The sequence below is a fragment of the Pongo abelii genome, chromosome 22 (assembly GCF_028885655.2).
Source record: "Pongo abelii isolate AG06213 chromosome 22, NHGRI_mPonAbe1-v2.0_pri, whole genome shotgun sequence".
NCBI lineage: Eukaryota > Metazoa > Chordata > Mammalia > Primates > Hominidae > Pongo > Pongo abelii.
In genome coordinates, this window is record NC_072007.2 from 56,896,323 (window position 1) to 56,908,988 (window position 12,666).

Sequence of the window (12,666 nt, forward strand, 5' to 3'; positions counted from 1 at the left end):
TTGTAGGAGTGTGAATTACTGTAACCTTTTTGGAAAGTTACCTCTTCATATCTGTTAAGTTAAAAATATATCTACTCCTTCATCCAATGATTTCACATTGGGCTTTGTATCTTTGTTGAATAAATGAATCTATCTCAAAGAATAAAAGGATGCATATTTTGGAATACAAGTGTAAGGAAGTCCATCTGTGTATATGTCACTTTTACAGCATGCTTGTTTATCATCCATAAGGTGTAAGACTCTGTATTGTCCGTTGTGAACTTTAAAGTTGTTATATCCAGTCACAAAAAGCCAAAAGCCAGTAGGGGCTCTGCTCAATATGTGTTTTGGACATATATATATATACACACAGACACACACACACACGTGTGTGTGTAGATGTATACGTACATATGTATGCTCACATTTTGAAGGGGTAATACTGATTTCTGTAGAGAGTGTTCCCATTCTCCAGTGCTGTATAACTGACCACCCCAAAATGTACATAGTACTTGAACAACATCAGCAGCATCTGTTCCATTCTCCAGTGCTGTGTAACTGACCACCCCGAAATGTACATAGTACTTGAACAACACCAGCAGCGTCTGTTCCATTCTCCAGTGCTGTATAACTGACCACCCCGAAATGTACATAGTACTTGAACAACATCAGCAGCGTCTGTTCCATTCTCCAGTGCTGTGTAACTGACCACCCCGAAATGTACATAGTACTTGAACAACATCAGCAGCGTCTGTTCCATTCTCCAGTGCTGTGTAACTGACCACCCCGAAATGTACATAGTACTTGAACAACATCAGCAGCGTCTGTTCCATTCTCCAGTGCTGTGTAACTGACCACCCCGAAATGTACATAGTACTTGAACAACATCAGCAGCGTCTGTTCTGCTCGTAAATGTGCAGTGTAGGCTCAGTTCAAACGTTACCTTGTCCCTGTCCACAGAGCCAGAGCTGGGTCCTCAAGTCCTGGGCCAACATCCTGTGAGGGCTCCTCACTCACAGCTGTGGCTGTTGGGGTGGGGAGACTCCTGCTGCCGAGCACCTGGCTCCCCACCCCTGCCTGTGTCTCCCTCTGTCCTCATGTGGCCCCTCCACTAGGGGGCTTAGCACTCTGGACGTGGTGTGTGGTGTTGCAGAGAGCCAGGTAGAGCCGTGTCGCCTTTCACGACTAGCCTTGGAAGTCACACAGCATCACTTCTGCCACACTGCGCTTGTTGGGGCAGTCACTGACCTGCCCAGGTTTGAGGCAGCGTGCACTCTGCCTCTTCAGGGTGTGGTAAGGGCTGGAGGAGCCTGGAGTGGGACTGGAATTCCTGCTGGCCAATTTTATGAAACATTTTGAAACAAAGGCTAAAGCTAAATGCATATTTTTGTTGAAGCACAGCTGCAGGTTTTGCTTTGTGCTGTCTGCAAATGTCAGCAAATTGGGTTCAAATGATACCAGGGATTTTGTTTAGTGACTTGAACAATTGTTCCCCATTCCTTCACTCACTGTAATATGTCTTGAGGGCATCTGTGACCAGGCAACCACTGCCCAGAGAGTGGAGGTCCTGGTGAGGGAGTGTGAAGAGCAGCAGTGTGATCTTGATTTGCCCTGATTTGGAGGCACAGCAAGTGGGCGGTGCAGCGGGGGCAGTTGGCCCGGCCTGAGCAGGTCCCAGCCTCTGAGCACTTTGTGCCCTGACGCCATCATTCTAATGTCCCTGTCGCTCTTGTTTTCTCTGACTTTTCACTTTTTTCCTGTTTGTATCAGAGGGCTACTGGTGGACCCAGTGGTGGTCTGGTGAGCTGTTTCTCACTCAGGGTTTACCGACACTGTAGAACAATGCTGGGGACGAACAGCACAGGCTCTTTCAGACTTGGAAACGTAATTCAGAAGTGGGCTTTGGGAGGGCTTTCTACCACGACTCCCACCCCTGATGTGAGCTGCCATGTACTGTGCTGCCAAGGGTACAGGGCCAGCTGTTTGATCATCACCCTTCATGCGGATGGTGAATGAGAGGCAGGGCTGGGTGATGTGGGGAGAGGAGAGCATGGAAGTGGATGTTGCCCTTAACCCACAGCATTCATGCGTCTATCACTGACTTCCAGATTAAAGGCTCTTTGATAGAGTGTATGCAACAGATGAGAAATGTAAGCTGTTTTCAATGGATTTTTTCATAATTAGAAAAGCAAATTATTCACATAAGGTATTCCCATAAAATTGTGTTTCAGGAATAGACCCATCTCTGCAAGCAGAGAATAGAATTCCTGGGCCCTCACAAACCACGGCCGCTGCACCCAAGCAGCAGAAGTCTCGGCCCACCACCTCGAGGGATGAGCGCTTCCGGTCAGGTAAGGTCGTAGCCTAGGCAGTGGGAAAGGTGGACGGGCCTGGAACCCTTGGACTCTCGCCATGAAGTCTTCCAGTTATTTTTTCTTTGCCACAATATCTGCCAAAGAAATTATTTTCACATAAGCAGTAATGTACGTCATCATATTTTTTTCAAGAAGAACATTTAACCTTCACGTAACCACAGTCTGTTTTAATGTATGGTGTAGCTTTAGTGGCACTTTCTTGGGGGTGCCTACAAAACTCTCTAGAGAAGTCTTCTTCTCACTCTTACTAGAATAATTTCTTTAAAACTTTTGTACACTTTTTACTTTGAAGTTGATACTAATAATTTTTGTGCTTTATGGAGCAGCTTTACTGCTAGGTGCAGGTGTTTTAGTATTTCTTTTTCTAATTTCGGAGATTTCCTTCTAATTAGATTTCTGCCATTCTGTTTGGCAGTGCTTTTATGAATATTTAAATTTGTCTCTGATATTTTACTTGAATCAATAGAATGGCCATAGAAAAAAATTCACATTTTCTATTATAGTTTATATATTAATAACTTGAGCACGTTATCTTAATATTTTCACCACTGTGTGGTTGTATATTTTCTTCACATTTAAGCTCTTTTGACAGGCCTTTTTCAGAAAAATTTTTAATAGGGATAATGGTTGTTTTAACAATACTGAAAATGAAGATTAAGATTTTAAATGTTTTTTTCAACAGGGAGTGTAAAGAAATAGTCTAAGAAATATTCGACCAGATAATGTCTTACCAATTTGATATACATTTATAAAAAACTTTATCATGTGGCAAACAGCTTCTTCTCTGATTATATAAATAATACATGCTTAGTGTTAAATATATAAAAAATATTATACCAAATTTAAGGACAAAGGTAAAAATCACCTGATACCTCTGAATCCTGAGATGGCCGCCCTCAGCATTTCACTGAGCACTGTTGTCCTCATGCCTGGATGCAGATACATGCACACATGTGTACTTTCCATGAGAGTGGTCCTAGAAAAGATCTCCTTTCTGCCGCTCCTTATTTTCTACATGTCCCGGCTCTTCTCCCCAACCCTGTTCCTGCTCATGGAAGTGACGTTAATAAACTGGTTTCTGCCCTTGTGAAGTTTATACTAGGTATATTCTTTATCTTTTGAATACAGGTCTTTTATCATAAATATGATTTGCCAGTATTTTCTCTCAGGCTGTGATTTGTCTTTGTGTTTCTTTAAAGTATCTTTTGAAGAGCAGAAGTTTTTAATTTTGAAGTCTAAGTTATCGTTTTTTTAAATTGATAGTGCTTTTGTTCTTGTGTTTAGGAAATCTTTGCCTAACCCAAGATTACAAAGATTCTGTCTTGTGTTTTCTTGTACAAGTTTTATAGTTTTAGGTTTTTTAGTGCCATTTTAGTACCCTTAAGTTTGTGATCTTTTTTTTAGTTAATTTTAGTGTAAGTACAAGGTATGAATCCAAGTTTATTTTTTTTGCATGGAGATATTCAACTGTTCCTGGGCCATTCCTTAAGTCTATGCTTTCTCCAGCGAATTCCCTTTGCACTTTTTTCTAAAAGCAGTTGCACATAAATGCGTGCATCTATTTCTGGACTCTCTGTTCTGTTCTATTGATCTGTTCATCTGTCTTTATGGCAAAACAGTGTTCTCTTGATGATCACACCTTAATAATAAGTGTTGAAATCAGTAGTGTTAGTCCTTCAACTTTGTTTCTTATCTTTTTTCTGTTGTATCTAATGTGTCTTTTTTTCTTCTTGCACCTTTAAGATTTTTCTCTTTATCACTGTTCTGTGGGCTCGATTATATCCTCTCTGAAATTCCTATTTTGAAGCCCTAACCCCAGTGGGATGCTATTTGGAGTTTGGTCCTTTGGGTGGTAATTAGGTTTAGATGAGATCATGAGGGTGGGGCCCTCACTGTGGGATTGGTGTCCTTATAAGAAGAGGCATTGGCCAGGCGTGGTTGTTCACGCCTGTAATCCCAGCACTTTGGGAGGCTGAAGCAGGCGGAGACCAGCCTGGCCAACATGGCAAAACCCCATCTCTACTAAAAATACAAAAATTAGCCAGATGTGATGACACATGCCCATAGTCCTAGGTACTCTGGAGACTGAGGCATGAGAATCGCTTGAACCGGTAGGTGGAGGTTGCAGTGAGCCAATATTGCCCCATTGCACTCCAGCCTGAGTGAGACTCTGTCTCAAAAAAAAAAGAAAAAAAAAAAAAGACACTAGAGCTTGCTGGCCCCCACCCTGCCCCATCACCCTATGAGTACAATGGTTAGAAGGCAGATGTCTGTAAGCCAGGAAGAGAACCCTCACCAGACACCAACCATGAGGCACCTTGATCTTGGACATCCAGTCTCCAGTAAGAAAATAAATTTGTGTTGTTTAAGCCACTTAGTTTATGCTGTTTTGTTATGGCAGCTGAGCAGACTAAGATGCTGGTGTTGAGTGATTTGATTATGATGCGCGTGGGCTGGTTTTGTTTCTTGTGCTTGGGGTTTGTTGAGTATTTTTGGATCTGTTGATATACCCTATCAGGTTGATATTATCTATATTTTTAGTTGTAGGTTGTTTTTAATCTATACCTATTTTCCTTTTTTTCTAAGACAGCAATAATGTTTAAAGTAGGGGAATCACAGTAACTTCCAAATCCACCACAAGGATCTCAGTTTGTTTCTTGCTCTCTTTTTGTGAGTGCCTTTTTCCAGGAGTGTTTTCAGTTAAGTCCTTGTGTGGAAATGCTTTTCGAACCTTGTATGTCTGATGATATTTTTATTAAATATTCATGTTTAAATGATAATTTGGCTGGATATAAAATTCTAGGTTTAACACTTTTTTCTTCAAAACTGTTGCTTTTTTGTGCCTGGTGTTACTACTGAGTACTGTCAGTCTGTTTCTTGATCTTTCAAGGTGATTTACCCTTTTTCTCTGGAAGCTTTTAGTATTGTTCTGTCTTTGATATCCATGAGTTTCCTTTATCATATGTCTAGGTGTGACTTCTTCACCTTTCCTGAGTAGGAAAACGTTTAACCTGGCCCTACAAGCCATTTAAATGTGAGATTTTTAAATGTTTTCAGACATTTGTTGGGGAAAATTGAAGCGTCTACAAAACTGGCCATCATTGTATTATAGCTTCCCTGGACCCATAGTTGAGCTCCAGAAATTCTCGACCATCCATGCCCTGCCTTGGATTAATCTATACTCTACCTGCTTCCTCCCTTCCCATATGCTTTCATAGCAAATCTCGGATATGTTATTTCATTTAGATGTCATAATATTTTTGATCTCTGTCATTTTGATGTCGTAATAGTCTTGGTTTCTGTATCTGAAAAGATTGTATTTCTAAAAGTTAATGCCATTATCACAAAGTAATTAACAATAAATGCTTCCTTAATATCAAATACTCAGCCAATGTTCGTATGGCTTTTGTTCGTATGGCTTCTAAAGAACAAGTTTATTTGGACCCAGGATCCAAATAAGAGCTACACATTGCAGTTGGTTGGTAAGTGTTTTCAGCCTCTGTGAACCTTAGTTTGTAGGAGAAGCTGAGCTGTGTTTGTCTGATGGTTCCTCTTGGTGTCTCTGACATGCTTTTTAGCTCACTAGGTTTGATGAAAGTCAGGTAACAATGTTCAACTGTTTACAAGACTGTCATGGGTGGCCCTGTGTTCCTCCACCAAAGAGGCCTGTTGGGCCTGACTCTTGCTGTTCGCTGTGGTGCTTGAAAACCAGTGATTTTTCTCAGTTCTTAGATTGATGATTTCCTTTGGGCTGCAAAATGGTGAAATTTAGATTCTGACATTCCTTCTTCATTCAGAGGCCAGAATATTTCCATAAAGAGAAACTTCCGTTATTTACAACTTGGCACAGGAAAGTCAAGATGAATATTTAATTCTTTCCATTTATTTACTAGTTTTCAGAACAATAGGTTGAGTCTCTGGCCTCCTCCAGTGGCAACCAATTGATTTTGTTTCCTCTTTTCCTTTTTCTTCTTTTCTTTTATCAGTATCATATTTGATATTTCAGTCCATTTTAGTATTTATTCTTACTGATATTCAGATTGTCCCATTCTTCGCCATTGGGAATCTCTTCAAATTGGCTCGAGTTGTTTGACCATTTCCTGGTTGGCTGTTAGGATAAGAAGTTCTAGGCTCATGCTGGGCATTTCTTCACCTGCTCCAGAATCTGCCATTTCTAAGGGTTTTTTTTAAGTGAGGATGGTGTTTCAAGACCACAGTCTGGGCACTAGGATGCTGATTGCTATTGGGCTGATTGTTGTTTGTAGACATTTTCACTGTACAGAGGTAAGACAGACTTTTAAAAGAAAGGATACCACATTTGTTTGTAGTGACATAATCTATTCAGATTCAGAACTGCAGGGTCTGTACTTCATCTCTCTCTCTCCCTCCCTCCCTCCCTTCCCTCCATCCCTCCCTCTTTCTCTTTCGCTTTTTCTCTTCTCTTCTCTTTTTCTGTTCTCTTCTCTTCTTTCTCTCTCTCTCTCTCTCTCTGTTTTTGAGACGGAGTTCACTCTTGTTTCCCAGGCTGGAGTGCAATGGCGTGATCTCGGCTCACCACAACCTCTGCCTCCCGGGTTCAAGCGATTTTCCTGCCTCAGCCTCTCGAGTAGCTGGGATTACAGGCATGCACCACCATGTCCGGCTAATTTTGTGTTTTTAGTAGAGATGGGGTTTCTCCATGTTGACCAGGCTGGTCTACAACTCCTGACCTCAGGTGATCTGCTCACCTCGGCCTCCCAAAGTGCTGGGATTACAGGCATGAGCCACTGCGCCCGTCCTCTCTCTCTTTTCTTTCTTTCTTCCCTTTCTTTCCTTCTTTTTCTCTTTTTCTTTCTTGGGTTCTCACTCTGTCACACAGGCTGGAGGCAGTGGTACAGTCATAGCTTACTGTAGCTTGGAACTCCTGGGCTCAAGTGATCCTCCAATTTCAGCTTCCTGAGTAGCTGGGACCACAGGCGCATGCCACTGCACCTGCCTAATTAAACAAAAAAAAATTGGGCCAGGTGCGGTGGCTTACACCTATAATCCCAGCACTTTGAGAGGCCAAGGCGGGTGGATCACCAGATCAGGAGTTCAAGACCAGCTTGGCCAACATAGTGAAACCCCATCTGTACTAAAAATACAAAAATTAGCCGGGCGTGGTGGGGGGCGCCTGTAATCCCAGCTACTCGGGAGGCTGAGGCAGGAGAATCGTTTGAACCCGGGAGGCGGAGATTGCAGTGAGCTGAGATCACGCCATTGCATTCTAGCCTGGCGACAGAGCGAGACTCCATCTCAAAAAAAAAAAAAAATTTTTTTTTTCCAGAAATGTGGTCTTGCTGTGGTGCCCAGCCTGGTCCTGGCCTCAAACGATCCTCCTGCCTCAGCCTCCTAGAGTGCTGGGATTACAGGCATGAGCCACTGTGTCCAGCCTACCTCTTTCATCTACATTTGTATCTCCTCTCCCTCACGAGTGTCCAAGCTCTAGGGATGGTAGAATCAGACTATTAAGTGCTTTTCATTTGCCATATCCCACAGGACTCACGAAAAATCTATATGACAATGCCTTCACTGCTATCAACAATATGAGAGAGTTTAAAATTTTTTGTTCAGTTATTTTTGTCCTTATTAGATATTTCTGGAAGTAGAGGTTGACCAGTCTTAACTTCAGTGTTTTAAAGTCAGCTGCAATAGTTTAAACCAGGGGTGTCCAATCTTTTGGCTTCCTTGGGCGACGTTGGAAGAATAATAATTATCCTGGGTCAAACATAAAATACACTAACACTAACGATAGCTGATAAGCTAAAAAAAATTGCAAAAAAACTCATAATGTTTTAAGAAATTTTATGAATTTGTATTAGGCTGCATTCAAAGCCCTCCTGAGCTGTGTGAGGCCCATGGGCCATGGGTTGAACAAGTGTGGTTTAAACCAACAACTAGATACACATTTAGGCTCATTTGTTTCACTTTATTTTCAATTTTGGGGATTTCTCTTTTATTCAGTTTTGATTTATAACTAAGGAAATATTTACAAGATTCCGAAGTTAGATCTACAAACAAAGAAATATTTAAAGAAATCTAGGACCAACACGTGGGGATAGACAGAGAGAGCTTCTATTTCTTTTACCCCCACTGAAAACAAACAAAAACATGAAACTTAATTTGTTACTTTATAACCAGTCTTGTAAAAAGTATTTTTACTGCTGTGCTTCTTGTGTAGATGTCCACACTGAAGCCGTGCAAGCAGCTTTGGCCAAATACAAAGAGAGGAAGATGCCTATGCCTTCGAAAAGACGTTCTGTCCTCGTGCATTCATCTGTGGAAACCTACACCCCTCCAGGTATTGATAAACAATGTCAAGTGTGGCTTTTTTGAGTGTTTCACAGGCCTGATGTTATCCTATTTACTTCCCATTGAGTTGGAATATCCGTCTGGCCTGTAGTATAGATTGGACACATTTGGAGATTAAAAATGTTTGCATATGCTCATATTCCTTACCTGAAAATCTGTGGCGTACATAGTATTCTTACCCACATGGGTACTTTCTTTCTATAAGACTTTTTGTATGGATCTTAATTTCTTTTACTAAGATGCTATTTATGTCTTTTAGTAAAGAGAAGAACCTAAAACACTAAGAGGAGCCTAAAATAAGCACTAAGCTAAAGCTTCCTGAATTAGGAATTTTACAGTTATTCTCATCTTATTACCTATAACTTAACAGGTTGTAACCAGGACTTACATGCAACAGTATAAGACTATTTGGAAAGTTTCGGGGTTGATTTTGTTGTTGTTTTATTGTTGGTACCATTAGAAATGAAAACTTTTATATGAGGTTTCTCTCTAGCAATAATGTATTTTAGTCTTCCTGTTAAACTGTACAAAATGTTGATAGTGTCTAATGACTTCACATTCATGAACTTGCATTGTTGTCATATATTTAAAGTATCAAAAATAGTGACACCCATTTTTGGTTTGAGGCATTTGGAGATACGACACAATAAAACCAAACACACCAGATTCGTAAGATGATTTAGTGGTTTTGGTAACACTTTCTTGCTTAAAAGAAGTTTATTGTTGAAAAAAATCTTGGAAATGGCTGTCAAATTATTGTTTTTGCTAAATATAGCTATAGACACTATCCAATTTTAAAATAATGTTTTAATAATTGTAAAACCCATAATAAAACACACAGTCATGCTGACTTGAAGAAACCTTAACGTACAGTTAATTTTGTTGACTGAAGCAATTTTCTTGGGGAAGGAATTGTTTTTAGAGCTAGTTCACATGACTCCCCTGAAAGGATGCATGTAGACAGGGCTGCAGTCCTCCCGTGGCCACCATGTTGTCGCTGGGGCCGTGTACAGGCCAGGATGCCTTCTCACTGCCTCCAAGGTGTAGGGCCAGGCACAGGCTCGCCCCTGGGTGATGTTGACTGATGTGTGGATATAGTGTCCGACTCTGTGTGGACATGCAGTGCAGCACTGGATATTCACAGAACACCCCCACTGAGGTATATGCTGAAGCCGTTTAAGAGATCAGAGGCTGTCTTCACTGAGTGTGTGTGGTGCCCTGTGGCTGAGTTCTCTCTGGGGAGCTGGGGGCTCATGGAATCATTTTCCTCACAGTAGGGCTTCTTGCATGCCCTTCTAGAGTGAGGGTGACCTTTGAGCTGACTGCGTGGCTTTGGGTAGAGCTGTGCCAGGTGTACAGAAGCATGCTGCACACAGGCCTGTGAGGCTCCAGTGTGAGTGGGAACTCCGTCCTCCTCTTGACTCATCCCGATATCATGCCTGTCATCATTATTTTAACCACAGACACGTCGTCTGCCTCAGAAGATGAGGGCTCTTTACGGCGACCCGGGCGACTCACCTCCACTCCGCTCCAGAGCCATTCCAGCGTCGAGCCCTGGCTCGACCGGGTCATTCAGGGCTCGTCCACCTCATCCTCTGCATCCTCCACCTCATCTCACCCGGGAGGGAGACCCACCACCGCTCCCAGTGCTGCAGCCACGCCAGGGGCCGCCGCTACCACTGCACTCGCAGGCCTCGAGGCCCACACCCACATAGGTCAGTAAGAAGCTGCTGCGGCCCCTGTGCCAGCAGAGCGGGGTCAGGAGTGTCCAGGACAGAGCAGCAGCGCTGCTCCTCTGCGAGGAGCAGGTGGAGGGCACCTGAGCCGGGTACCACCCTGCAGACTTAGCTGCAGGCCTGAGTGCTGTCCAAGTGACTGAGGTCACACAACCCAGATAACCCATACTGGCTTATCTGCCTGAGACATTAAATTGATTTTGAGCTTTTAATAATTGCACTTGAAAGAAATGGGGTAATATTTGGTTAATTTGTCATTCAGATTAAATCCCTAATAACCTTTTGAACAATACAGCTCAGTTGCAAATTTTTTCCCCATCAAGACCTACCTATTTTTCATCTGGGAAATGTCCTTTTGGTAACAAAAGTAGTTCTTGATACTTCTTTAATTTGGCAGTCCTAGTCCTTTGGGGGGCATGGGGCATTTCTCATAGTCACCCAGAAGGGTGTGGTGTTTCTCAATGTCATAACACCTTCCTGCTCTTGAGGGGGCAGCTGGTGCACACAGTAGGTGCAGGGGTGGATGGTCAGCACACATCCATACCTGCTGGTGGCTGTGATCATCACCCTTGACCTGGCTGCCTCTCTGTTGTCTGTGCCTTTCCTCTTGGCTATATGTTCACAGCTGCAGGCCCATTGGTTGTCTCTGTACGTGGCTGGAATTCTGAGGTTGGGGTAGAGGGCTTTCGCTCCTCCAGATACCAGGTTAGACAGCCTCGGCCTGAAAAGGTGTCAGTCAGAGCTAATCATATGGATGCATGGATCTTTCCCAAATCATAGAATCCTCTGGATTACATTCATCTTAGAGATGAAAAAAGTGTAAACCTTTCATCCTTTGAAATTCTATTTTTTGATTAAAACGGCAGCATAGTTAGCTGTATGTAGCTGGCATGTGAAACCCACATACACTCTTGCACAAGTACCTTAAAATACAATCAGTATTGTTGAAGACTCATCTTAATCCCCTCCTTTTTTTCCCAGATGAGGAAGGAAGAAAAAAAGTCCGGTGATTGTAACTTGCTTGAGATCAGACAGCAGCCTAAGTGGTGAAGCCAGGGCTGATACCAGTTTTCTTGATTCCTATTCATTTTCTTTGCTTTTTGTTGCTTTTCTGCCACAACTGAAATGGTGACACCCGTGACACGCTGATGTTTGTGCTGGGGTCCCCATGGGTGCCGAGCTCTTTTTTGTAAGACCTTAGTCATTTGGCTGGATTGGGGGCAAGTTGGGTATGTTGGGTGGCCCACAGCTTCTGTCTCAGCATCCTCTGTAGGGCGCATCACTATTGCTCTTCATGTTTTTATTTGTTTGAGTCAATACATCTTTGTGTTTCCATTGAACATGTGTCCTTCTGAGGTGTCCGTCTCATATGAAAGCTCACAGTGCCCTACTCTGTCTCCACACTGCTTCCAGCTCATAGAAGAACTGCCAAGACTACCAGGGTAGCAGAAGGCAGCATTTTCCACAGAGAAAGCTTCTCTTAGGAAAATAGCCTGCTCAGATCGTTTCTGTAGCTTTCCTGGGTGTTCCATGGCCAGAGGCTGCTGCCCACCTTTCCTCAAGGAGGTGTACAGTCCATATCTTGAAAACAGCTTTTGCACTGTTGTTTTCCTTCTCTGTTCAGCATTGGTGATTTAACTTTATAGAAATACATAGTTAACTCCAATTCTGAGGCGGGGGCAAGAAAACAGTAGTTTTAAATGTTCTGTTACCTCATTTCTTTTCCCAGAAGCTTCCTTCTAGGTGAGATGGTGCAGGAGAGCAAACAGAACATTTGTAGTTTGAGTTTATTAGCCATTGCTGAGTCATCTCAACACTGTTTCCTGGTGGGTTAGAAATAAAAGCTTATTCAGCATGAAAAATTAGCCACAGTTCAGAATGTTTAACCATACAGCCCTCAACTTTCCAGTGATTGTGGGGTGTCTTTAAGCAAAGCATTTAACTCTAATGTGTGTTTGAATTAGATGTTTTCATTCTCTGAAAAAGACTTGCCTGCAATTATTTATAATGTAGGTTTATTACCTATGTTGGTGGAAGACAGCTCCTGACTCCTGCAAATGCAGCTGTAATCATCTCTTCCTTTCTTGTTAGTCCTAGCATCAACATTTTGTGATCAATTCTAATACATTTAAAAAAAATTATTAACTTGGACTTGATTTAATACCTTGCTTACAGGATTGCAGTTTTCTACAGATTGTAGCTACCCACATCCTAAATGTTGGACGTAGTTAATTTGAATTTCTAAA

General features: G+C 42.3%; 1 protein-coding gene across 8 annotated transcripts in view; it reads left to right on the forward strand.

Moving 5' to 3' along the window:
- Nucleotides 1-12,666, forward strand: part of DIP2A (disco interacting protein 2 homolog A) — a 114,385-nt gene that overhangs the window by 31,443 nt on the left and 70,276 nt on the right. For all 8 annotated transcript variants that reach the window (XR_008517363.2, XM_054542717.2, XM_054542721.2 and 5 more), the window contains exons 3-5: nt 2,211-2,330; nt 8,554-8,673; nt 10,148-10,399. Coding sequence is in view for 7 of the 8 variants with exons in the window: in XM_054542717.2 (XP_054398692.2) it covers nt 2,211-2,330; nt 8,554-8,673; nt 10,148-10,399 (492 nt within the window). In the remaining variant the exon portion in view is untranslated. The remainder of the gene's footprint in view (nt 1-2,210; nt 2,331-8,553; nt 8,674-10,147; nt 10,400-12,666) is intronic.